The sequence below is a fragment of the Taudactylus pleione genome, unplaced genomic scaffold (genome assembly GCF_031769625.1).
Source record: "Taudactylus pleione unplaced genomic scaffold, aTauple2 ptg000507l, whole genome shotgun sequence".
NCBI classification, from domain to species: domain Eukaryota; kingdom Metazoa; phylum Chordata; class Amphibia; order Anura; family Myobatrachidae; genus Taudactylus; species Taudactylus pleione.
In genome coordinates, this window is record NW_028284909.1 from 1,817,128 (window position 1) to 1,843,348 (window position 26,221).

General features: G+C 49.4%; 2 protein-coding genes across 7 annotated transcripts in view; one reads left to right on the top strand and one right to left on the bottom strand.

Moving 5' to 3' along the window:
* Positions 1–55: 55 nt before the first annotated feature.
* Positions 56–14,172, bottom strand: CUNH19orf47 (chromosome unknown C19orf47 homolog). Of its 2 annotated transcripts, none has more exons than XM_088450148.1 (9): positions 14,043–14,172; positions 11,540–11,582; positions 11,343–11,430; positions 4,250–4,364; positions 3,834–3,909; positions 2,684–2,815; positions 2,405–2,551; positions 2,231–2,301; positions 56–842 (listed from the first exon to the last, which is right to left on the bottom strand). In XM_088450148.1, exons 2-9 carry the CDS (start codon positions 11,556–11,558, stop codon positions 303–305), a joined length of 1,188 nt encoding a protein of 395 aa, XP_088306274.1. In that variant the 5' UTR covers positions 11,559–11,582; positions 14,043–14,172; the 3' UTR covers positions 56–302. The 2 variants fall into 2 exon arrangements, with proteins under 2 accessions (XP_088306274.1, XP_088306273.1); XM_088450147.1 differs by having other exon boundaries at positions 2,684–2,818; positions 14,043–14,169.
* A 75-nt stretch (positions 14,173–14,247) lies between these two features.
* PLD3 (phospholipase D family member 3) overlaps positions 14,248–26,221 on the top strand; it is a 51,232-nt gene continuing 39,258 nt past the window's right edge. For 3 of the 5 annotated variants that reach the window (XM_088450138.1, XM_088450141.1, XM_088450140.1), the window contains exon 1: positions 14,248–14,443. The gene's annotated coding sequence lies outside the window, so the exon portion shown is untranslated. The remainder of the gene's footprint in view (positions 14,444–26,221) is intronic. The other 2 variants (XM_088450139.1, XM_088450143.1) reach the window with 1 other exon arrangement.

Consider the following 26,221-nt stretch of genomic DNA (forward strand, 5'->3'; position numbering starts at 1 on the left):
TCCCTGTATACCAAAAGGAATTCCTCAGCGACCAAAAACGCCAACATACGCACTCTGTGTTCTAATAAAATATTTAATCATAAAAAAACACCACTGCTACTATTACCTTAGTAATAAATATGGTGGTGGCAGCAGTGAGACCACCCTGCTTGCACTCTCTTCCTTCACTGCAGTGTTACACGAGTCCAGCCAGCCAATAGGGATTACTGCAAGGTCTGCTGCGCTAGCTACAGAATGGCTGAACCAGGGTGGCGCTGTGTACGTTTCATTCTAACCCAAACAAAACAGCAGTTATATGTATTTTATACAGTCTTCCTTCCCAGCCGCTTAAAGACGCTCACACTCCCAGTGTTGTCCATCTGAGCGCTGCTATTGTCGCTGGTACTGCTCACACGAGTGTTTCCCAAAGTCCTCTTGATGGTGACTCTGAATGGTGCTAGAGGTGGCTTAGAGCTGGTGACCTTGCTGTCCTGAGCGACTGCTTGCTGCGTTCCAAGACGCCGCGCCAGGGCAGCTGATGGCACCTTTCTTTTTCTTTCCTCTTCAGGATGTCCTTGCTGGACGGTGCCCAGCCTTTGTGCCAGGCTGATTTTTGGTGCAGAAAGCTTGGCAGGGGCACTAGCCGGAGGCTTTGTGGCCACTTTCTTGATTGTGGAAATGGGGGGCGGTTTCTTCTCAGAGCTAGTGGCCTTGGCCTTGATAGTGATCCCGGGGGTCAGTCTCTCTCTAGAAACGGGAGTGGACTTTCTTTTTAAAACACCAGCATACTGCAGAACGCTGTTATCGTCATCACTTTCTGATCGCTCGTTGGTATCCCCTAAGCGACTAAATACTCCGGTGGGCTGCAGAAAGAAAATACATTGGTATATAATGGGCATAAAACCTTAATTGTAGTGAAAAAAAATAAATATTAAGGCGCCTATATCAATTTGAGAGAAAAATGACAGATAATGCACGCCAATTAGCAAAGAACAACAAAAAAAACCCAAAACTAAATATTATAGCAATGTATCAATGCTGTGGAAGTGGGACTAGCTGTCCTGGCGATGTATTTATCTGGCTCAGATGAGCTGAGATCAGTCTTGCAAGTGCCCACTGAATGCATATATGGATGTCGGATTTATAATAATATAATAGTAATAGTATGATAAAAATAATATAATTATAATATAAATAATAATGTTATGTCATAGCAGCCCACAAAGCTGCTACTGTGAAAGGTATTATATTCACTTTCCAAATGTAGAAAAAAATTATGATGATCCTGATTTCACATGAAGTTGTGGTGTGTTTCTTGTAGGTGCACTGCAAGGTTTAGGTCTCGAGTATGAGCACTGTCAGGGATCCCCATGCATCGATGGTTAACAATCATTGATTGTTTTGCCATCAGTGGTTCTCCATGATTTATGGCATAGATAGAGACACACAATGTTATTTTTTTTCTCGAAGTGCAAGCCCCACCCCCACCTTCTGATTGGCCCACTGTCCAGCAAGTATTAGAGGAGGTATGAACATTGGTGGTTGAAACCAAAGACAGTTCTCAGCCAATGGTTTCATACTAGCTTTGTCAACCACCAATCGTACCATTATTAACCCACCGATGGCTATCCCTACAGTCAGGTGCAACTCAAGAGAGTGGGAGGCAGGATAAGAGCAGCTGCAAACACACAGAGGACAGATCTCTATCCTGTAGTCTCCACTAAAGTGCCTGCTAGTGCCATCTGAAGACAACGTCTGCTATGGACTTCAAGCTCCGGAAAAAAACCTTTTGAGTACATTGTTCTTTCTATACAAACAGGGGGAACATTTGTGTTGTCACAAAAAGGTCCAGGTATCTCCTGCTACATACAAAGTGCAGAAACCATCCTTGATAAGTGTACCCCATACACTTTATCATCATCCTTTATTTTTATGGCGCCACAAGGGTTCCGCAGAGCCTAACAAAGTACATAAACAGTTAAGCAGAACAAGAGAACAGTGACGCACAGTACACGACAATGCAGGACAAGTACATGGTTTATAAACATTGCTGCAACAGTGGTCATAGCACTCAAATAAGTGACAGGGACAAAAAGTTAGGGGTCGTTGTAAGGAGTATAGAGAAGAAGATAGTAAGGGAAGGAAAAGCACATGGGGGCCCTGCTCGTGAGAGCTTACATTCTAAAAGGGGAGGGCAGAAAGACAGGGCTGACACAGATAGAGTAGACATTGCTTTTAACACTTTACTCACCTTTGCTCCTGCAGCGGTATCAGATTTGTTTTCTGACCCCAGTCTGTCAAAGACGGACATTCTGGTTACGCCTGTAGTGTGTTCAAAGCAAAAGTGATCAGAAATGATGTATTTCTAATAAACAAACAAAAAAGTTGTCTGACCAGTTCCAGCTGCTCAGAATCATTAACCCACCTTTTGACGCTTGCTCCTCTAGGATCTTCTTAGTCCGCGGTGTGGTCCCTTTTGGCATATTAACAATGTATTTCCCCTCCATTTCAGCTGTCACCCTGCGATGTTTCAGTGCAACCTCACCAGTGTCATCTGCTGGAGCAGACAAGGCTATAACCAGAGAAAACTCATGAGAGACAGGCAATCGATTACACACCCTCATATTTAAGAGCTGAACAGAAAAGGAAGGGTAGATGGGAAGAAAACAGCAGCCCATCTGATTTCCCCGGTGGGGGGTGCTACCTGCTTGAGCGTTCTTTAGAGCCACTTTATTGGAGACAGTCACAGAGATCTTGGATGTGCTTGGTTCAGGCCTGCGGACAGGTGTGGATGGTGGGGAATCGCGACTCAGACTATTGGCAATCATTCTTGTAGCTGCTGGGATGAAGGTAGGAAGCATGTTAATATTCGGCTGGGCCGCAACCAGTGAGGTCCCCAGACACCATAAATCAAACCCTGAATTTTCCCAAACTACACACCCCAACATAGATCATCAACGATAGCAAATAAAAGTAGAAGAAAACTGTTATAAAAGATAGGGATCAGCATGAAAAACGTAATAAGAGCCACTAGTCCCAGTCACCAAAACAAAGGATGTTAAAGAAAAAGGAGACTCCAGAGTGGGAAATCATGAAGAAGTGGGGGACGTCCTCCCTTACACAGCTGCCCGATGCCACCCTCCATACATAAGTATAGCAGTATATAAAAACCCCACACCCATCCAGTTCACCTGCAATCACAGCATAAAGCACAGGGCCTGATTCAGACTCGGTCGCAAGCACTGAGCGCTCGCAACTGGGTCGATGGTGGCCCACAGCGCATGTGCACGACGGAGCCGGCTCCGTCGTGCGCATGCGCGAGACCCGGTTAGCGACGGGCAAATCCGTCGCTCCGGGGTCTCGCACCAAAGGGGGTGAGCTGTCGATGCTGAGTGACAGCTCGCCCCTTTTGGTGGGCGGGCAGCTGCCCAAACGGAGGCGTTCCCGAGGGAACGCTTGCCGTTTGGGGACGGCCCCACTGACATCAAGAGTCATGTCAGTGGAGAGCTTCCGGCTGTTAGAGCCTAAAGCTCTCTGGGGCTTGCGATGAACGAGACCCTACCATAAGGGTCTCGTCGCAAGCCCGATGGTCTTGACCATCATCCTGGCCGCTCGCATAGCTGTGGGTGGTCACCCACAGCTATGCGAGCGGCCAAGAGGCCGCTCCAAAAAAAAAAAAAAAAAAAAAAAAGCCCGGCCATGATTCAGAGCGAGCGCTTTGTCAGAACGACCGGGTCTGAATCAGGCCCACAGTCCTAATACTATGGCGAGACAGATGCTCTTCTAGAGATCTGATACAGCTTTGTAGTACATTGCTCTGCGTCATGCAGTTGATGTGGTGTACGGCTACTTACGGCTGTTGGCGCTCCGGCGTAGCTCTGTCTGTATGCTGGTCTGGCTGGTGGGCTCTGTCAAAGCTTTACATATATCCTAATGGAGAGAGGAATACGATCACCACTGACTGACACCTATCATTAGCATACACACCATTGTTTATCTGATAACACTTATACTGGGAATCCACTACACCCTCTACCAGCAGATCGATGACTTCTGTCAGCTATTCAATGGCCAGAGGACAGGGGAATGGTGGTTTGACAAAATAAATCCCCCTTGGCATCCAGAGCCAGAAGAACATTGCACATGTTCTGGCTCACGGAGGTGGTGGTAAGAAATTCAAATGATAAACAAGGGGTAGGATCACAGGCAGCCGGTACTCAGCAATAGGTAGATAAGCCAAACCCAGATGCCCATGTATGATCATACACACCTGTCTGTGGACCACCTTGGCGTGTTTTAGAATGGCAATAACATCGCCCACTGCGGTTATCCCCATCTCATTCATGATTTCCTTATTCAGATCCATCAGCATTGTTTTATGGATCCTGTAAGAACAAGAATTTGCAACTCTTATAACAGCCTAAAAACCTGCCATCAGCACAATAACACTGTTCTACTTAACGTCCATGAAACCAGACTCAGGTGTACATGCGACTGCCTGCAAGAAGCAGTCACTGGTGCAATTTCAAATCTATGTAGCCCATAGATTTAAAGCAGCAATCATTTAAAAGGCAAAAATCAACCTGGTTTCGCCTTTTAAATTATTGCTGCTTTAAATCTATGAGCTAAATGGCTAAAAATCACACCAGTGACTGCAACTTGCAGGCACCAGATCCCACTGGATCCCATTGACTACAAGTTGAAAGTAAACAATTGTTTTTATTAGCGATATCTGGCCTGATTCAGAGTTGTACGCAAACCGGTTTGCGCACAAGTCCAATTATTGGAAATCTGCGCATGTGCAAGTCTCATTCTGCGACTAAGTTTGCAGCGCCCCTAAGCCGCAGCATGTCAATCAGTTTAGGGGCAGGAAAACAAGAGATATGGTAAGAACTTACCTTTGTTATCTCTGTTTCTACGAAGTCCATAGGGTCCACAGGGTTGACCTTGGGGATATAGCTGGATCAGGATCCATGGGCACCACACAGTTAAGCTTTTAGCTCCCAGGATGCACTTGGGTTCTCCTCTATACCCCGCCCCCGAGCCACAGGCACCTCAGTTGGTAAGCAGCCCAGGCCGGAGGAGAATATGGAACAGAGAGAAGGAAGACTGGAACACACAAGAAACCATACTCACAGAAAAGGGAGACAGAAACACCGGTGACCAGCAACACAGCCCATTTGAAGCCAGGTGCGTCAGGGCGGGCGCCCTGTGGACCCTATGGACTTCGTAGAAACAGAGATAACAAAGGTAAGTTCTTACCATATCTCTTGTTTTCTACTTCAGGGTCCATAGGGGGTCCACAGGGTTGACCTTGGGGATGTCCCAAAGCAGTTCAACTAAGGGCGGGGACGCTCCTGTGCAGAAAGGAGAATCCTGCGCCCAAAGGATGCATCCTGAGAGGCAAAGGTGTCAAACGCATAAAATCTTAGAAACGTCTGAACCGAAGACCAAGTGGCTGCCTTACACAGCTGAACAGCTGAGGCACCACGTATAGCAGCCCAAGAAGGGCCCACAGAACGAGTGGAATGAGCCTTAACAGAGGCTGGAACAGGTAAATGCTCTCGTATCTAAGCCTCCCTAATAACAGAACAAAGCCAACGGGCCAAAGTCTGTTTGTTGGCAGGCCAACCCCTCTTATGAAAACCAAAGAGGACAAACAAGGAGTCGGACTTTCGAACAGAAGCAGTCCGATCAACATAAACTCTGAGAGCACGGACAACGTCCAACGAAGTCTCCCCTGCTGTAAGATCAGCGGACTGAAAGGCTGGGACCACCAGTTCCTGATTGATATGGAACTTAGAGACAACCTTAGGTAAAAACTCAGGACAAGTGCGAAGCACTGCTCTGTCCTGGAGAAAATAATTAAGAAATGGGGACTACATGAAAGTGCCCCCAACTCGGAAACCCTCCTTGCTGAAGCAATAGCCACAGTTTTAAGCGTTAACCATTTGAGGTCAACTGACTCAAGAGGCTCAAAGGGAGGTCCTTGCAGAACTCGAAGAACCACCGCCAAATCCCAAAGGTGCCACTGGAGGCACAAAGGGTGGCTGAATCCTGAGAACACCCTGGAAAAAAGTCTGTACGTCCGGTAACATAGCAATTCTACGTTGGTACCAAACCGATAAAGCAGACACGTGCACCTTCAGAGAGGAAAGGCGTAAACCTAAGTCCAAACCCGACTGAAGAAAAGCCAGAATCCTTGAAACTCTGAATACCTGAGGATCATAGTTTCTGGACTCACACCACTGAAAGTACGTGTGCCACACTCTATGGTAAATCCTTGCAGAAGCAGGCTTGCGTGCCCTCAGCATGGTAGAAATAACGGAACTAGAAAAGCCCCGGGGCCTTAAGACGGCCGTCTCAAGAGCCACGCCGTCAAAGACGGACAACCCAGATCCGGGTAAAGGCAGGGCCCCTGAGACAACAAGTCCTGCCGCTGAGGAAGAAGGTACGGAACGCCGATGGACAGACTCTGTAGGTTGGAGTACCACGGACGTCTTGGCCACGCTGGGGCCACCAGTACCAGAGTGCCTCCGTCCTGCTTGAACTTGCGCAGGACCCAAGGCAGAAGGGATATCGGAGGAAACAGATATGCCAGCTGAAACGTCCATCTCACCGACAGAGCGTCCACCAGACTGGCGCCGTCGTCCCTTGTCCTTGACCCGTACACGGGCAACTTGTGATTGTGACGAGAGGCCATCAAGTCCACCTCCGGCAGTCCCTACTTGTCCACGAGTAGTTGGAACACCTCTGGATGAAGCGACCATTCCCCTGGATGCACGTCGTAACGGCTGAGGAAGTCTGCCTCCCAATTGAGGATTCCGGGAATGAAGACTGCCGAGATCGCTGGAAGGTGGCACTCCGCCCAAGTTAGGATGTGAGACACTTCTGCCATCGCAGCCCGGCTGCGAGTTCCTCCTTGGTGATTGATGTACGCCACCGTGGTGGCGTTGTCTGACTGCACTTGCACTGCCCTTCCGTGAAGAGTGGTGCCGGCCGACTGCAGAGCCCTGTACACGGCTCTTAGTTCCAGAACATTGATGGGGAGAGCCGCTTCCTCCACTGTCCAACGACCCTGAAGTGACAAGGAGCCTGTCACTGCCCCCCAACCCCGAAGACTGGCGTCTGTCGTGAGCAGAACCCAGTCCGGCATCCAAAAGGGGCGACCCTCGAGGAGGTGAGCTGTTTGAAGCCACCAATTCAGGGACTGTCGTACATCCGGAGATAGCACCAGCGTCTGGGACCGGATCCGGTGAGGCAACCCGTTCCAGTTTGCTAGAATCAGCCTCCGCAGAGGCCTGGAGTGAAACTGGGCAAATTCCACCATGTCGAATGCCGACACCATGGACCCCAGCACTCTCATTGCCGAGTGTACCGAAAGACTGGCACAATCCAGGCAACTGCGTATCCGCAACTGTAGGGAAGATACCTTTTCTGGAGTTAGAAAGATCCGCTGCTGACGAGAGTCTAGGAGGGCCCCCAGATGGACCATCTGCTGAGATGGGATCAGGGATGACTTCCTCCAATTTATTAACCACCTGTGCGTCTGCAGACAAGCCACCGTCAGTTGGAGATGTTGCAGCAGAACCTCCGGAGAGCTTGCCAGCAATAGGAGGTCGTCCAGATACGGTAACAACCGTACCCCCTGGTTCCGAAGGTGGGCAGCCATAACTGCCATCATCTTGGTGAACACCCTCGGCGCCGTGGAGAGCCCGGAACTGGTAGTGATGGTGCAACAGAGCGAACCGCAGATACCCCTGATGTGACGTTGCTATCGGCACATGGAGGTAAGCGTCCTGGATATCCAGGGAGACCATGTAATCCCAGAATTATGGAACGCAAGGTTTCCATTCTGAACTTGGGAATCCTGAGAAACCTGTTCAGAGACTTTAAATTTAGAATGGGTCGATGGGAGCCATTGGGTTTCTGTATCAGAAACAGCAGAATAGTACCCCATCTCACGCTGAGATTGTGGAACAGGTACAATTACCCCTGCAGTCAGCAAGGAGTCTATAGCTTCCCTGATCAGCATAGCCTTGGCTATGTCCTGAGAAGGACTCATGCAGAAAAACTGGTGAGGCGGTCTGCGCCGAAAAGACAGGGCGTACCCCTGGGAGACCACTTCTCGCACCCAGGCATCGGTGGTGGTATTGAACCAGCTCTGGGCGAATTGAAGAAGTCGGCCTCCCACTCTGGGATCCCCCAGAGGGAGGCCCGTCCCATCAGGCGGAAGGCACTTGTTTCTTGGACCTGGAGGCAGACTTAACTGCTGCTTGCCTCGGGAAAGACTGACCTCTTGCCTTACTCTGAACCCGAAAAGCCGAACTCCGGACCTTGGCAGATGCTGCAGCTGAAGGAAGGAAGGCCGACTTGGACTTAGCCAGTCTATCCACGATCCTATCCAAGTCTGGACCATAAAGTAATTCCCCATTAAAAGGTAAGGCCTCCAGGCCCTTCTTTGAATCAGCGTCTGCTCTCCAGGACCTCAGCCATAAGGAGCGGCGGGCATGCACAGCCGCAGCAGACACCCTAGAGGTTAGCAGACTAGCGTCCAAGGAAGCTTCTCCAATATAAGAAGCCGCATCTCTCATCTGTCCTAGTAATGCCCTCTGGACTTCCTGAGTATCCTCAGGAAAAGTGTCCTCTAAGGCATTGGCCCAACCCTCAATGGCCTTAGCCACCCAGGAAATGGCCATGGACGGGCGAGCAATTGCTCCCGAGAGGGAATAAATAGACAAGGCAAGCCTCAACCTTTCTGTCCGTGGGATCCTTTAACGAGGAAACAGACGGTATTGGCAGCGTAGCACTCCTAATAAGGCGTGTGACGTGGGATTCCACCGCCGGTGGAGCTTCCCACTTCCTACAATGCGCCTCCGGGAATGGATAATTGGAAGTCAACCTCTTTTGAGGCACAAATCTCTTACTGGGTGTCTGCCAAGCCACCGCCATATGATCCGTTAATTGATCAGACTGGGGGAACACCGCCGAAGTCACCTTAGTCTTTTTAAAAACTAGGGAATTTCGACTTAGGAGCAGGTGCCTCATCCTCTATTAGGAGAATGGCACGCACCGCCCTAACCAGAGCTCGTACATTAATAGACGACCGAGATTCCACCTCCTGAGCCGAGGTGTACGAATCGGAGTCGTCCTGGACCTCGCCCTCATCTGAGGACCCCTCAGTGTCCAAAATCTGCGCCGCATGCAACTTATGTGCACGCTTAGACGCCCCTGCAGACCTGTCATTCTGCAGCATCGACTGAAAAGTCGAAGATGCAGCTGCCAGACTCTGGACTGAACTGGAGAGCACGTCCACCCATGGTGGAGGAGCTGCCACATTGGCCTGGAAAGGCACCACAGACTGTTGTGTAGCAGGAGTGGCCTGAAAATAGATATTCAGGATTGCCTAAGGGTCCACAGTCTGTGACCCAGAGGAACTCTGCAATAATTGCGGGGTACCCTGGTAATGGGAAATGGTAGGCTGGGACAGAGTCCTCGTAGGGACAGCAGACGGAGCCGCAAGGCGGTCCGCCAGAGACACCAGCACCTGTGAAAACATAGCCCATGGTGGCTCCTGTGTCATAGGGGGTCTGGATTGACCAGGAGTCAACTGACACCACTCACAAAGGCCATCCAGAGATGCCTCTTCCCTATGTAATCCCGCAGAGCAGCGCCTGCAGGAAAACAACACTGGAGTCCCGGAGTGCTCAACTTCACCCTCAGACATGACCAAATATAATGTACAGACAAAATATATATGGCAATAGAGGAAAAAAGAATTGCACTTCCCTGTGTGCTGAACAACAGTCCTGAATATGGCACTGTGTAGCACACAACTGTATGTGACAGACCTCACAAATACTTGATTTATATATGTGAGGTTAGCAGAAAAGCCCCTCCTCCACACCTGTAGGGCTAAGGAAGAAGGAAAGAGATAGATATAAGCTGACAGTAATAAGAGAAAAATACAGACAGCAGCACTAGCAAAGGTCACATACCATGCAGGAAGAAATACTTACTGCACCTTTACACTACACTCAACCGCCCAGATTCAGTGTCTGGGAGGGCTATAGCGCTGTGTACGCTGTCCTAACAGGGGAGAGGTACACAGGGGGACCGGTCCGCGTGCTCCCTGAGGGATCTGCGCTGCCACATGTAGAAAAAAAATGGCCGAGTGAACTGCAGCTCAGGGACGCTAGACATGCAGGCTGAAAAGCGCGCTGAGCTGAGGGGAGGAGCCGCTGAACAGGGAAGGTTTCCTCCCCTGGCTGGCCATTAAGCCCAGGGATGCTGGCTTCCCGCTTGCCGGTTATCCCTGGTGGTCTAGTGGTCCCACGGGTTATGGGGGGGCCCGCCGCCACTGCCAGCAGCCTCCGGTCTGTCCCCAGGACCGGAGGCTAAAGGACTGCATTTTAAGGCATTCTGCGCGCCGCCGCTAGCCAGCGACGCGCGGCTTACCTGAATCCCCGGCGACTCCGGCAGCAGTCCTGGGAGGTAGACAGAGTCCGGCTAGTACGGACTCTGGCCTCCCGCCGCGATCCCCAGATCAGTACTGGCGTCGCAGCGCCAGTCGGGGATCAGAGCGGCAGCGTGGGCGTCTGTACAGACAGCCCTTCGCTGCCGTCTGTAGTAAAAAGAGAAACTAAAATAAATAAAATCTATTAGAAAATAAAAAGCTTCTGGGGGCTGCTCCTGCAGCCCCCCTGCGCGGTGACCGACTCCGGCCGGGCACCAACTTACACTGAGGTGCCTGTGGCTCGGGGACGGGGTATAGCGGAGAACCCAAGTGCATCCTGGGAGCTAAAAGCTTAACTGTGTGGTGCCCATGGATCCTGATCCAGCTATATCCCCAAGGTCAACCCTGTGGACTGCCTATGGACCCTGAAGTAGAAATGGGTGGCGATGGCTAGCGTTCCCTAAAATTGGGGCGTGTCACCGCCATTTTCTGGGAGTGCCGAGGCCAGTGTCTGCATCTTCCGACGCAAATTTAGCGGCCTCGGCTATAGAGCTGCGACGGTAATTCTGAGTAACCTTAGGCTCACTCATCTGGCCAATGCCTCGGGCAGCGATGGTAAACCGATGCGTCTTAGGACGCAGCACTTGGATTTGCAATGCTACCAGTGGGGCGTCTTTTATACTCAGACGCCTCCTGCGGCATTACAATATGTTAGCACCGTTGCTGCGAAGAAAAAGGCAACAGCAATGCTAGTAGCGTACAACTTCGAATCAGGCCCCTAGTCATAAACTTTCTACCAGCAGAGATACAGTATTCATACAGGTAAAGCAATCAGAGCTGACACTTCCCTATGTCCCTAGTCATCGTTGTCATGTCATGGCTTTTACACAGAGTGCCGTCTTCTCACCTGTTGTCCACAAACATCACGGCATAGTTGACAGCGGGCCCTGCAGGAATCCCGGCCTCTTTAAAGAAGCCGATCCATTCAGACGTGGCTGGAAAGGAACAAACAGCTGTAAATGTGCCCTTATTCAATGCAGGAGATATTGCTGCTCTTTATCAACTAATCAAAGGACATTCAGACATAATTGATGTTAATCTTACCCAATGTTACTGATGCCATGGTGAGACCAGCAGAGATGGATAACTGGAAGGAAATCACACATCATTCATTAGTCAATACGTGGCATAGTAGTGGGTATATACAGTGGCCACAGAGTAAAAATAGTATAAACTATTGGTGTACTCGCAAAAAGGTTTAGACAATCAGATAAACACAGTACGATCTGCTAGAGAAGAAAGGAACAGACACGGCGGCTGGGACATGTGGATCTCCCTACACCACACACGCAGGGCAGCAGCTGGGAGCCCGAAATAGCTCCTGACTGCACACAAACTCTGTGCTCTATTTATGGCCAGGACTGGGATAAGGCTGAGATATGTGCATTCACTGCTCACCGCCTCCTCATAAGCTGGTGGTGGGTTCAAGTCGGAGAATGCCGGTTCTTGCGCCTTAACTAGGGTGTTTAGTTGCAAGAACCGACATTCTCTGACTAAAGTGCCAACCGCGAGGCTATTAGCGCAGCGCTAAGCTGATAAAACAGCCGGACGCCCGGCACTTTAGCCGGATTTCTCCTCGCACCCTCAGGAGGGCGTGAGAAGAAATCATTAGTCCGACAAAACAGCACGCTGAATTGAATAGCACTGGGAACTCCCTCCCGGCGCTATTCAATTCACGCTGAATTCGCCCCCTAAACGTCAATTACTTCCAGAAGTCTGAAAGGAAACCTGTACCCAAAAGGTACTAACTTGGGGGTCCAATATTCAGGCTCTCCGCTTGCTGCCCCCCCTAATAACTTGCTCACCAGCCGCTGCATCCCCCCACTCCTGCAGGCTGTCTGAAAACAAAGCAGAGTACACACTAAATGACGTGTGTACCCAGCAATGCGACACACGACCCCCCGCCGATGGGCCAACATATCGGACAGTCTGTACACACTGGGCAATCCGTGGCCCGACTGCCCGATATGCCAGCCCCCGCCACATAGCTCTGCATGGGATCGTCAGCCGCATCGCATGATTTGACTGCATGTACAAAAGATCAGGCAATGCGGCAGACGACCCCACGGGAGCGCCCAATGCACGATATAGTGCATACACACTGGACGATTTTAACAATTTGTTGTTCCGATGCGTTGGAATCGGCCAAATCCTCAACAAAACGGCTAATGTGTAGGGGCCTTAAAGGAGCAGTGTCGCACATGCTAAGGAACTCCATAAGTAGCCTTTGTGATCTGGATCTTACATACGGCAACCAAGCTTGTTTTCAAAATTGGCGTTTTGGATGGTGCTATCATTTAGCTGACATTATCTAACGTTACAATACTAGGCATGTGTCAGACACAGAAGTGTACTCATGTTTTGTTCAACAAAATTAGCAAGATAAAATACACAAGGGCTGATACAAAGTAGTGCACAAGTCAACCACAATGAGTGCTCGGAAATAAATGCGCAACTTCGCCTGTATTCAAAGTGGGTCACACCTCCCTAAACATCCACTTGTGAAAATAGCCATCACCACCCATTTACAGCAGCCCTACCCTTACTGCAATCTATCTCAAATCAGACGGTTCTCTGCGCATACAGGCCTCTAGCCCGCAATTCCATCTACACATCAACGACACACAAACACACAACACTTATAGCCTATGTGGGAATGCCCAGCTGCATGTGCAACAGAGTTGCGCAGACTGAATCGCCCATAGTTGCTGAAAATTGTGATTGCTCCGCCGGCTGCACCATGCGAAAGATCACAAGACCCATCCTCATAAATAAGTTTTGTGCTACTCACAAATCAGCCCCACATTGTTTTGTAATTGCTCCTGGCTGTATGGACGCATGTCTTTTATTGGTTGTATGTATGTATGTATGTATGTATGTATGAGGTAATTGCATTTTTATCATTTATTTTTTAAGGTGCCTACACACTTGGCGATGTGCTCACGATCCGACATTGTGTCTGAATTCCCCTTGAACTCTCCCCAGCAGTCGTGGGCATGTCCAATGTTACAAACAGTCTATCGTGCCTCCTAACTATTCCAGTGCATCGTGTCCCTGATTGGCAAATCTGCCCTACAGCACGGCAGATCTGAAGATGCGATGTGCGACCTGCGGGTATGCGCATCGGCATGATGAGTGGAAACTACGATTTGGGCATATTTTACACAATTTGTCATCACGATTCGCCAGAATCGGGCAAATCGTAAAAAAAAAACGCCAAGTGTGTAGGCACCTTTAGGCGCCATAAGGTGTAAGCAGAGCTGTAGAAGAGGGAGACGTAAAAGCAAAGCAAGCACACAATGCACATCATACATGTACATAGATTTATTATTAATTGTTCCTAGTGGTAGGTATGTATATGAAGTTACTGCTCCTGGCTGTCTGCATGTATGTACAATAACATATGTGCACTGAGTAATTGCTCCTGTATGCATGTACAATAATGCACATGCACACTGAGTAAATGCTGCTGTAAGGACGTATGTGAGTAAATATATGGAACAGTATAACGAGAGCTGTTACATTACAGGAATAGCAACAATCTCACCTCCTCACTCCCCAACCGATCCGCCGCCCGGGCTCCTCTTCCTGTGTGCTTTCTCTCCCGGACCCTACGTCATCCACTTCTGGCCAATCAGCTAACGCTCTCATCCTACCCGTCCTGCTGTTTGGTTAGAGTCCACTCGTCACGCCTCTCTGTGCCGCAGGGTGTGCCGGGAGTTGTAGTTCCCGCCTCTCTCTGACCGCTCCCGCCGAGTGACGTCATGTAGAGCACAGGAGCCAGAGAGAGGGGATCCCTGTGATGTGCCGGGACGTAAACACGCCGCCATCTTCTTCTTCCTCCTCCACAGCTCTTCCTGTCCTTCTCTCCGGGTGTGCTCAGGTCAGCCTCCTCCTGGCCTGGTGTGTTCTCTCCCGCTCTCTCACTGGGATGTACATACATAACGTGTACGTATATTCTCCACGGCAGGGCATGCTGAGACTTGTAGTTCCACCAGAACTGGAACATTTGATCCCACCTGCTTTTATCTGTTATGCTTCGCACATCTTTAGAGCGCATGTCCTGGCGGTCAGGTGTCACTCTGCCTTTGTGTATGCTTCTGCACAAACAGATGTTACAGCAGATATATGATATTGTACATTATAGGGATATTGGAAGACCCCCAAGGGCGATCACTAGCACTATGAAGGCACAAGGCTGCTAGGGGTGGGCAATAAGCGGCCCCCCAGCTGCTATTTGGCCATGCTAAAACTGTTGCACGGCTTGCTGGGATTTGTAGGTCACCAACAGCTGGAGGGCTGCTTATTGCCCACCCCTGCGTGTAGGCCGTGTCTGGGGAGACTTCTAATATCCGCACTAATGTACATTATGGGGAAATACAGTTAGCCGCTGGGTAATTATTGCCTGCACTGGGAGATCTAGTTAGCAGGGTTCTCACGTTAATCCATAGAGGAGGAGGTGGACTTTTCCACACAGCTTCAGGAGCTGGGAGAAGAGACCCATGGAGAAAACCCATTGATTCTGCAGGTTACTTGGGTTACCGCCCCCCCTGAACATGCTATTTAATTGAATAGCAATTCCATGTGCAGCGCGGGTAATTAGCTGCAGGGTAAAACCTTGTGGCTAATTGGATTCCCCCCTAGGGTTAACATTGTTCCTTATAATACAGGTTGAGTCTCCCATATACAAATATTCCAAAATACGGAATTATTTTGGCATGACTGAGATAATAAAACCTTTGATTTTTGATGGTTCAATGTACACAAACTTTGTCTAAGGCACAAATTATTAAAAATATGGTATAAAATTACCTTCAGGCTGTGTGTATAGGGTGTAAATGAAACATAAATTTATTTCATGTATGTACACAAACTTTGCTTGAGCCACAAAATTATTGAAAATATTGTATAAAATGAGCTGCAGGCTGTGTGTATAAGGTGCATATAACACATATATGCATTCTGTGTGTATATTGGGGTCCCATTCCCAAGATATTTCATTATGATATGCAAATATTCCCAAATATGGAATATTCCGTTATCCAAAATATCCCTGGTCCCAAGCATTTTGGATATGGGAGACTCGACCTGTACACCTGTTCCTAATGATAAATATTATCCTTTATTTTTCCTTCATCCACTAGTGGACACTGGAGCATATACAGTGGGGTATACAAGGGTGTGAGAGTGGAGCCTGGCACTTCAGATTTTTTCAGAAGTAGTTGCCTCCTCCCCCTCTATACCCCACCCAACCTAAGTGTATTTAGTGCAAATTGTATTTTATTAAATTCAACAAAATATAGATAATACACACATTTAAAAAACAGTGACAAATCTATCACTAAGTAAAAAAAAAAAGGGGGAGAAACAACGTCAGAGCCACTGGAAAAAACATCTAACATATTACTTTTCTACTTCAGGGTCCATAGGGTATCCACAGGATACCTTGGGGTATAGGTGTGACGTTAGTCATCGGGCACCATAGAGTTAAGCTTTCAGCCTCCCAGGATGCACTAGGGTCCCCCTCCTATACCCTGCCCCCGAGCCAAGGCACCCCAGTTTAATTTGGTGCCCGGCCGGAGTCGGGTGCACCTGTTGGAGTGGGGGCTAGAAGAGCCCCTGAAGCTTTTTCTTCATGCAGCTGTGGCTGCACATCTGGATGGACAGTCAGTCCTGACGTCCATGCTGTCTTCCCTACACCCCCGCCGGTACCAGAACGCCGGTACTGATCCGGGGATGCTGGTGAGCATCTGGGGTCACAGCTAGCGGTGACCCCAGATGTCCCGGACCATGGCCGGATTCAATGGGGACAGCAAGGTAAGCAGCGGGGTCCCATGGTGGGTCCCCGCTGTTACATGGTCCAGAGTCCCCAGGCAGGGGGCTCCCTGGGGACTGGCTGCAGCGTGGAGCCAGGTATGAACCTGCGCTTCCACTACCCCCTGGGACAGCGGACCGCAGCAGAGCGGTAGCGCTGCAGCGTCCCGGGGGTTAAATGCATGCCAGGGGAGCGCGCCTTCCCTGTCTCACAGCCGGCGCCTCCCCCGTTGCACACAGCCCTCTCTGCACACTGCCGACTGGTCCTGTAGCAGCGCTCCTCCCCCAGGCCAGCCTCCTCTCTGCTCCTCGGCGGCCATCTTTCCAATGCATGGTGAACGCTGCTGGAAGCACTGGACGGAAGCATCGTGGTCTGGGTCCCCCCGCATACCTCTCCTCCGATTTGGGTCAGGTCTGTGTATGCTGCGCTGTGTCCTACCAGGCCCTGTGTCTGCGTAGTTGAGTGATCAGCGCTGTTAGTGCAGGAATTGATTTTTCTTTGCATTGTATGTGACTGTGCTAGCGCTGCTGCCTGTAACTTTTCTTCTAACTGTCAGCTTTATTACTGTCCCTGTTCTTTCTGCTAAGCCCTTGCGGTGCGGTGCTGCAGGGTGGTCTCTCGCCTATTTAATATATAATTGGTGAGAGGGGTCACATACTTGGTGCCATCATGTCTGAAAGTGATTTTCCTCTCCGGCTACAGTGTGCTACGTGTAAAGTACCGTTAGCGGAGGGGGAGGGTAGTGCGGAGGGCCTCTGCCGGCAGTGTTTGTCTATGGCGCGGCCTATTACGGTTACAGCACCGGTACAGGAGCCGCCCTGGGCTTGTTTCGCTCAGGCGCTTACAACCTTAGTGGGCCAGTTAGCTCCACAGCCTGCGTTTGCGCCGATGGGTTTGTCCCAGCAGTCAGTGGTGTCGTCACCCATGCAGGGTTTCCCACGACAATTGGTGGTACCCCACAGTCTCCCTATTTCCCCGCTCCCGGTTTATCAGGAGCCGGCGTGGGTTAACTCCCTGACGAGTTCTGTACAGCACTTGTCGGATGTGTTGCAAGGGGAGTCTGTGATGCTGCCACATAAACGGCCGGTGGCGTCTCTGTCGGCTCCTTATGAGGATGACGAGGGGACGTCTGATGATGGGGAGATTCTGGATCCTTACGATCAGGAACCTTTCCATACTAAGGACGCTGACGCTAAGTCCAAGGTATATATTCCTGGACTTATCCGGGCAGTCCGCACAGCCTTGGTGATTGAGGACGAAGTTCCCCCAGCGGCTAAATCCAAGTATGCCTTTTTTAAAGATGTGAAGGGCGATGCCACAGTCTTTCCTCTTTCGGGTCAGTTAGTGGACCATTTAGAGGAGGCGTGGAAACAGCCTGGCAAAAGATACCAGCCGCAGAGGCGCCTGGCAGTGGCTTATCCGTTCGCGGATAATTATTTTGCAAAGTGGGAATCCCCTCCACAGGTGGATTCTCACGTGACCCGTCTTGTCCGTAGTGCCACATTGGCGATGCCATCCATGTCCTCCCTTAAGGATGCTAAGGACCGCAAGGTGGTGATCTGCCTGAAGTCCGCTTATTCCCTTGCGGGGGGGGGCAGCACGGCCGGCTATGGCCATTTGCTGGGTTGTCAGAGCGATGGAGTGCTGGGCGGATTCATTAGAGGCGTCTTTTGATTCCGACTCTCCGGCCGAACAGGCGGAGTTGATTGGTAATCTCTGTGATTCGGCCACTTATATCAACGAGCGGCCTTAGACATTAGTGCTCTGGTGTCTAGAATTTCTTCAGCAGCGGTGGCTGCTCGTCGCACCTTGTGGCTGCGATCCTGGAAGGCGGACGCAGATTCCAAAAAGGGTTTGGAGGCGTTGCCATTTACCGGAGAAGTTCTCTTCGGTCTGGATCTGGACAAGATTGTGGCCACGCTGGCGGCAGCCAAATCGTCTTGTCTCCCGTCAGCCGCTGCTCCTTCTGGTTCTGGACCATCGTCCTTTCGGTCTTATAGGGCCCAGTGCAGGCCCAAACCACAGTATTTTCCTCGACAGGCTGGCCCTAAGAAATCGGCCAAGCCCCGGAAGCAGGCATGGAGTACCAGACGTCCGGCCCCTAAGCCAGATGACAAGCCTGCGGCCTGACGGTCCGGGCCTCCCTTTGGGGGATCCCAAAGTGGGAGGCCGCCTGCTGCAGTTCGCCCAGTGTTGGTCGGTCACTACAACACACTCCAGGCTGGAGTTATAGTCCCTGTTCCATTCTCCCAGAGGGGCCAGGGTTTCTATTCAAATCTTTTTTTGGTACAGAAACCCAATGGGTCGTATCGTCCGATTCTCAACCTCAAAGCTCTCAACAAGTCTTTGCGGGTACCGAAGTTTCGGATGGAGACCCTACGGTCCATCATTCTGGTGCTGGAACCTGGGGACTACATGGTGTCATTGGACATACAGGACGCTTACCTGCTTGTCCCTATTCTTTTGCGCCATCAACAGTTCCTCAGGTTTGCAATCCGCAGCGACCACTTCCAGTTTCGGGCGTTACCTTTTGGCCTGGCGACAGCACCACGTGTGTTCACCAAGGTGATGGCGGTCATGGCGGCTTCTCTGCGGCTGCAGGGAGTCCGCATGTTGCCGTACTTGGACGACCTTTTATTGGTGGCAGGATCTCCAGAGCTCCTTCTACGCCACTTGGACCTGACCATTGCGCTACTGCAACGGCACGGCTGGCTAATCAACTGGCAGAAGTCCACTCTAATCCCGTCTCGGCGGATTCTGCACCTCAGAGCCTTATTGGACTCGGAACAGCAAAGGATCTTCGTGACGGGGGAAAAGATCTCTGCTTTACAGTCGAGGGTGCGCAGTTGTCTGCACAGCCGCCGGGTGTCTCTACACTCGGCGATGAGGTTACTGGGCTCCATGGTGTCGGTGTTCGACATGGTGGAATATGCCCAGTTTCACTCCAGACCTCTGCAGCACCTGATCCTGTCCAAGTGGAACGGGCTGCCTCAGTCTCTAAAGTCCCAGACGATAGTGCTCACCCCGGAGGTTCGCCTGTCCCTTGCCTGGTGGTTACAGACGACCCATCTCAGCAAGGGACGTCCGTTCTGGGTTCCAAATTGGGTCCTGTTGACAACGGACGCCAGTCTTTTGGGGCTGGGGAGCAGTTTCGGGTCCACACTTGTTCCAGGGTAGGTGGACGCCGACAGAAGCGGAGCTTCCAATCAATATCTTGGAACTCCGTGCGGTCTTCAATGCTCTCCAGCAGGCACATCGGGTTCTCCAGGGTCGTCCGGTACAATTTCAGTCGGACAACGCTACCACCGTGGCCTACATAAACAGGCAAGGAGGAACCCGAAGTCGGGCGGCTCTCGTGGAGGTCTCTCGGATCCTGGTATGGGCGGAGCGCAATCTTCCGGCCATATCAGCGGTCTTCATCCCGGGAGTGCTAAATTGGGAGGCGGACTTTCTAAGTCGCCAGGACGTTCATCCGGGGGAATGGTCCCTGCACCCGGACGTTTTTCAACTGCTGGTGGACAGATGGGGTCTTCCAGAGATCGACCTCATGGCGTCCCGGCACAACAACAAGTTGCCGGTGTACGGGTCTCGCACAAGAGACGAAGGGGCGTCTTTGGTGGATGCTCTGTCCGTCCGGTGGACGTTCCGGTTCGCATACCTGTTCCCTCCGGTCTCCCTTCCACGGGTAATCCGGAAATTCAAACAGGAAGGAGGGACGCTCCTGTTGATGGCTCCCGCGTCGCCCAGACGGCACTGGTTCTTAGACCTTCAGGGTCTGTCCGTGGACAGTCCTCTGCGGTTGCCGCTACGACCGGACCTTCTGTCGCAGGGTCCTTGTCTTCACCCGGACCTGACTCTGCTATCTTTGACGGCGTGGCTGTTGAGACAGCCATGTTGAGGTCCAGGGGGTTTTCCAGCTCTGTAGTGCGTACCATGTTACGAGCTCGGAAACCGTCTTCCGCGAGGATATACCATCGCGTGTGGCATACGTTCTTCCAGTGGTGTCGACCGAGAGGTTATGCACCGCGGGAGTTTCGTCTGTCTCGGATTCTTGCCTTCCTGCAAGCGGGACTAGATCATGGGCTTCGCCTTGGTTCTTTGAAGGTACAGGTTTCGGCCCTATCTGTCTGGTTTCACCGTAGGATTGCTACAATCCCGGATGTGCGCACCTTTATGCAAGGTGTTTTCCGCATTCAGCCGCCCTTTGTTCCACCTGTGGCGCCTTGGGATTTGGCTATGGTCCTGAGGGCTCTCCAGGGACCGCCGTTTGAACCACTGGGCTCAGTGGATCTTAAATGGCTAACAGCTAAGACTGTTCTCCTTCTGGCTATTGCTTCGGCCAGACGTGTTTCTGATTTAGGGGCTCTTTCTTGTAGACCCCCTTTCTTGGTTTTTCATGGGAACAGGGCAGTGCTCCGCACTCGGCCCGAGTTTCTTCCCAAAGTTGTTTCCCAGTTTCATGTTAACGAGGAAGTCGTTGTTCCGGCCTTTAATTCACCTGGTCTTTCCGTGGGTGAGGCCTCTTTGGATGTTGTGCGGGCCTTAAGGACATATGTTGACAGCACTTCTTCGTTTAGGAAGTCGGACGCCTTGTTTGTCCTCTATGGCTTCCGTAAAAAGGGTTGGCCTGCTTCAAAGCAAACTTTGGCAGCCTGGATCCGTATGGCTATTTCTGAAGCTTATCTTCATGAAGGCATGCCGGTTCCTCCTTCTGTGAAGGCTCATTCCACTAGGTCTGTGGGTCCTTCGTGGGCAGCTCGACGTGGTGCCTCTGCAGTCCAGATCTGCAAGGCTGCTACGTGGTCCTCTGTCCATACCTTCGTGAGGTATTACAGGTTTGACACCTTCGCCTCTCAGGATGCTTCCTTCGGGCGGCGGATTCTCCTTTCTGCACAGGAGCGTCCCCACCCTTAAAGGATACTGCTTTGGGACATCCCCAAGGTATCCTGTGGCTACCCTATGGACCCTGATGTAGAAAATATGAGATATGGTAAGAACTTACCCTTGTTATCTCTATTTCTACGAAGTCCATAGGGTTCCACAGGACTCCCACCCTGTCGCACCTGTGCTGCAGATGGGCTTTGCTCTGGTCACCGGTTTTTCCGTCTCCCTCTGGTGAGAATGTGATTCTTGTGTGTGTCTAGATCTTTTTTCTCTCTCTTCCTTCTCCTCCTCTGGCCTATGGCTTGGTAACTAACTGAGGTGCCTTGGCTCGGGGGCGGGGTATAGGAGGGGGACCCTAGTGCATCCTGGGAGGCTGAAAGCTTAACTCTATGGTGCCCGATGACTGACGTCACACCTATACCCCAAGGTATCCTGTGGAACCCTATGGACTTCGTAGAAATAGAGATAACAAGGGTTATTATTATCAATAAGTAATAAATCACAAAAAACTTACATACAAAAATAATAGCACTTTCCAACACATTATGAAAATAAAAACAAAAAAGACATCAGGACAAAGGGAAGAAACAGAGGGGGAAAAGTAATCACTTTCGATCCAAAGGTGTAAATTCATATTTACATAAACCTATTAAACCTAAAATAGATATAGAGTGAAGTTACAGAACAGCCAAAATAGCAGCTAACAAAGGCCGCAGTCCGACACTCTGAAAAAAAATATATATCCGTAAAATCTAGGAGGGAGAGCAGGAAAAAATAGCCTTAAAGGTAACAGAATCCTTAAAATCTAACCAACGACACCAGGTGTCTCTAAAGGACTCATAATCCCCGTCCACAGACGTCATTATGTCTTCCATATAAAAATCTATCCTGTTGAACCAATCCATCACCGTTGGAGGAGAAGAGGAACGCCATCTCACTGGGATAACTGCTTTAGCTGCATTATTCAAATGACACAGCAGGGATTTCTTATATTTTGAGAGGGGTCTGGACGATAAATGGAACAACCAAAACAAGGGGTCTGTAGGTACTGCCTCTCCTAATATTTTTGCAGAGAGAGTAAGATCTTCCTTCCAAAAAGGTTGGAGGGTGGGGCATTGCCACCAAATATGGAGAGGGTTGCCCGGGGCATTGGAGCACCTCCAACAGATATTAGGCACCCCTATTCCCATTTTAGAGAGAGTGTCCGGACATCTGTACAACAGGAAAGAAGCTTGTATTGGATCTCTACGATGCTAACATTGGAAGAACATGCATGGGCTAATTTAAATATTTTTTCCCATTTAGCTTCGCCTAGATCTCCAATTTCACGGTCCCAGACTTTTGTGAAATTAGGTAAGGGTAGACTAGTGTCTGCTGACAGAAAATTATATATTAGAGAAATAAGTATGTGTTGGGGGGCTGAACCAGTACAAAGTTGTTCAAAAGGAGTAAGAGGTAGGCGAAAAACTGAAAAAGGAGCAAGCGAGCCTATAAAATGGCGCACCTGAAGATAGCGCCAATGTTCCAGCAATGGGAGGTTCCATTTCTCCCGTATTTCATCAAAGGGAATAAAACTCCCATCCCTCATCAGCTGTCCGAATCTAAAGAGTCCTACCACAAACCAGGAATGAAAAGCTTTGCCATCAATGCGCGGGGGGGAATTGTTCGTTAAAAAGAAATGACATGAATGAAGAATGAGATGATGAAATCGAGGGAGAACATCTCAGAGTTTTCCAGCAATTTAAAGTGGGACCAATAGTAGGAGGAGAAAAACTGGGGAGGGAGGGAAGCCATGGAGCTATTGATATAGGAATCCCTAGTGCCTGGTTTTCAATTTGCATCCATTGTTTAGTGCAGTCTGTCCTGGACCACTCTAAAATTCTATGGAGAAGACAGGCCCGTAAGTAACCTCTAATATTGGGGAGACGTAACCCTCCTCTGTCTTTATGACGGAACAGGATATCTAACTTCAAACGAGGCCTACTACTTCCCCAATCAAATTGCCTAATCAGCATTTGGACCTCTATAAACCACCTAGATGGTAGCCTAATAGGTAGGGTCTGCAACAGGTACAGAATCCTGGGGAGAGAGTTCATTTTTAGAACCCCTAACCTCCCGAACCACGAGAAGGGCCTGGACCCCCACGAATGTAGATCAGAGCGTATTTTATTTAAAAGGGGAGAGAAATTGGTCTCAAATAAGCGAGAAAGGTCCCTAGTAATGATGACACCCAGATATTTCAATTGGGAAGTATGCCAGGCAAATGGAAATGCCGCTTTAAGGCCCGCTACCATCTGAGGCGGTGCCGTAATATTCAAGGCAACCGACTTAGAGTAGTTGACCTTATAATTAGAGGTCTCCAAAAATCTTAAATTCATCAGCTAAGTTTGGAAGCGAGATAACGGGATTCGTAATCGTGGCCAGTAAGTCATCGGCGAAAAGAGCTAGTTTATTTTTCCCCATTACTTAGTCGAAAACCTGATATATCTGTAATGAATGAATATTAGGGGAGAAAGAGGACAGCCCTGTCTAGTCCCGTTATTAATAGAAAAAGAATCAGAAAGGGAGCCATTGACTCTAACCCGAGCAGATGGGAAGTGGTAGAGGGCAAGAATGCGTTGAAAGCAGACAGGACCCAGTCCCAGATGACCCAACACCCCTGACATGAAGCTCCAGTCTATTCTGTCAAATCAATAAAGATAACCAAGAGGTAGGGTACAGGTGCTGAGAAGGGCTGTCAACTCCAAGCTGCTACTGAGTAGGGCTAGTCAGGCCCATAAAAGCATATATACAAAGTGGGTAGTAGCGCTTTTGATATACGTTTAATTACATAATCAATTGATAGTATTTTAGCTTGCTGATCTACAGCTCATTTTATTGTGTTTGTTATCAATAGCTTTTTATACTACATTTGTTTTTAATAAATATTATCAATTGATTATGCAATTAGACGCATATCAATTCATTTATATCATCAAAAGCGCTACTACCCACTTTGTGCTCCTATTCTATTATAGGCAACAAAATAGCTGGGGCATCCGTATTTGAGACATGGTGAATTACCGCTATAATTTTGGAGGTATTGTCCCTAGCTTCACGTCCAGGAACAAATCCTACTTGGTCATGATGAATATCGACGTTAAGCAGGGAGATTGGGCGGTAGCTGGGGCATAGGGAGGGGTCCTTGTCGTCTTTGGGGATAACCGTTATGTGAGCCTCTAAGGATTGGCGAGAAAAGGAGGTCTTGGACGAGACAGTATTGAAGGCCTGCAGAAGTATAGGAGCTATTTTATCTCTGAAGGCCTTATAATAATTGATAGTAAAGCCATCTTTGCCCAGGCTTTTCCCCTATGGGGTGGATTTAATTTTCCCCTCCAATTCAAGTAGAGTGAAAGGCTTTTCTAGTTCTTCCCTGGCAAGGTCAACAAGTTTAGGGAACCCGATTCTAGAAAGGTACTCCTCGATGGCTCGTTGCTTCCCAATAATGTCAGGGTAGGTCAAGGGAGGTGGGAGATTATACAATGAGGAGTAATAAGAGCAGAAAGCTCCTGCAATCTGACCAGTATCGTGGAAGACCCGACCCCTCTCGTCCTTAATAGAGGAGTAAAAAGAACGAGCTCTTTGAGTCCTCAGGGCTCTAGCCAGCATTTTAGCGGGTTTGTTACCCCACCTATAGTACTTACTACGGCACTTCCTAAATGAGTATTTAACTTTGTCCAAAAGGAGCTTATTTAGAGCCGTTCGAGTTTTGACTAGATCAGCGTAGACAGCAGATGAGAGGGAAGATTTATGTGCTATCTCCAAAGCCTGTATCTGCTGCAGTAGCCCCTCTACCTGGCTCACCCTTTGTTTTTTTTAAATAAGAGCCCCATTGAATGCATTTGCCCCTTATAACGCATTTATGGGCTTCCCAAACAGTAAGGCTCGAGACGTCAGGAGTAATATTACAGTCTAGGTAAACATCAAGATTTTCCGCCACCTGAGATTTACAGTAAGGGTCGGATAACAAGGACTCATTAAAACGCCATGTTCTATAGGTAGGATCAGAAGGCCCAAGTGACAGGTCTATACTAACAGGCGCATGATCTGACCAAGTTGTTATTCTTATAGAAGATGCCTGGACTAGGTGTAGGTGTCTATGTCCTAGCAATAAATAGTCTATTCTGCAGTGTGACTTATGGGGACTAGAGTAATAGGTAAGGTCTCTCTCGGTGGAGTGAAATATACGCCAAACATCAGACAGCTGATGAGTATGAAGCAAACATCTCACCGGTCTTGATGTGCGGCCAGGAGTCGTTGAAGAACCTGAGGAAGTATCCTGGAGGTGGTCCAAGGTCCAGTTAAAATCCCCACCTACTACCAAGGTTCCCTGTTGAAGCAGATCGGCCTTGTCCAGAACCCTCTAAAAAAAAACTGGTTGACCTTGATTAGGGGCATATATATTAACAATTGTGAAAAGATGGTTAAAAATGGAGCATTTAATAAGCAAACATCTCCCCTCCTCCAAACTGTGGATCTCAGGGTTCAAAACAGACAAACGTTTAGCAAATAAAATCACAACACCCTTGGATTTCGATTGGGAAAAATTACTATAGTAAATGGTGGGATAGAATTGGTTACTTAATCGTGGTGCAGAGACAGAGTGACGAAAATGGGTCTCTTGAACTAAAACAATATCCACCCCATCAGCATGAAAAGAGCGGAGAGCCTGAGCCCTTCTCTCGGGGACGTTCAACCCTCTAGCATTGATAGACACTATATGGAGTGAATTGGCCATAAATAAAAGGAATAGACAGAGCAACATAACAATTTACACCAAAACTGGAGGAGCAGTAGACAAAGTGAGAACAGATAATGGAGGGAGAAAGAAAAAGGGAAAGGAAAAAACAAGCGGAGAGGGGGGCAAGACAAAAAAAAAGAAAAAACTGTAATATAATAAAACAGTATTATACAAAGTGGAATACCGCTACCGGACAAAGAGGGAACTGCCAGGGAACCCTTGTCACGGGAAAAATTAAGCGGTGGGG

Excerpts from the sequence above, each read along its gene's own strand:
- CUNH19orf47 (XM_088450147.1), bottom strand. Across the intron at positions 3,910-4,249 it reads CCAAGGTGGTCCACAGACAG|GATATATGTAAAGCTTTGAC; the intron begins GTGTGTATGATC and ends TCTCTCCATTAG. Across the intron at positions 2,552-2,683 it reads TCTAAAGAACGCTCAAGCAG|CCTTGTCTGCTCCAGCAGAT; the intron begins GTAGCACCCCCC and ends CTCTGGTTATAG.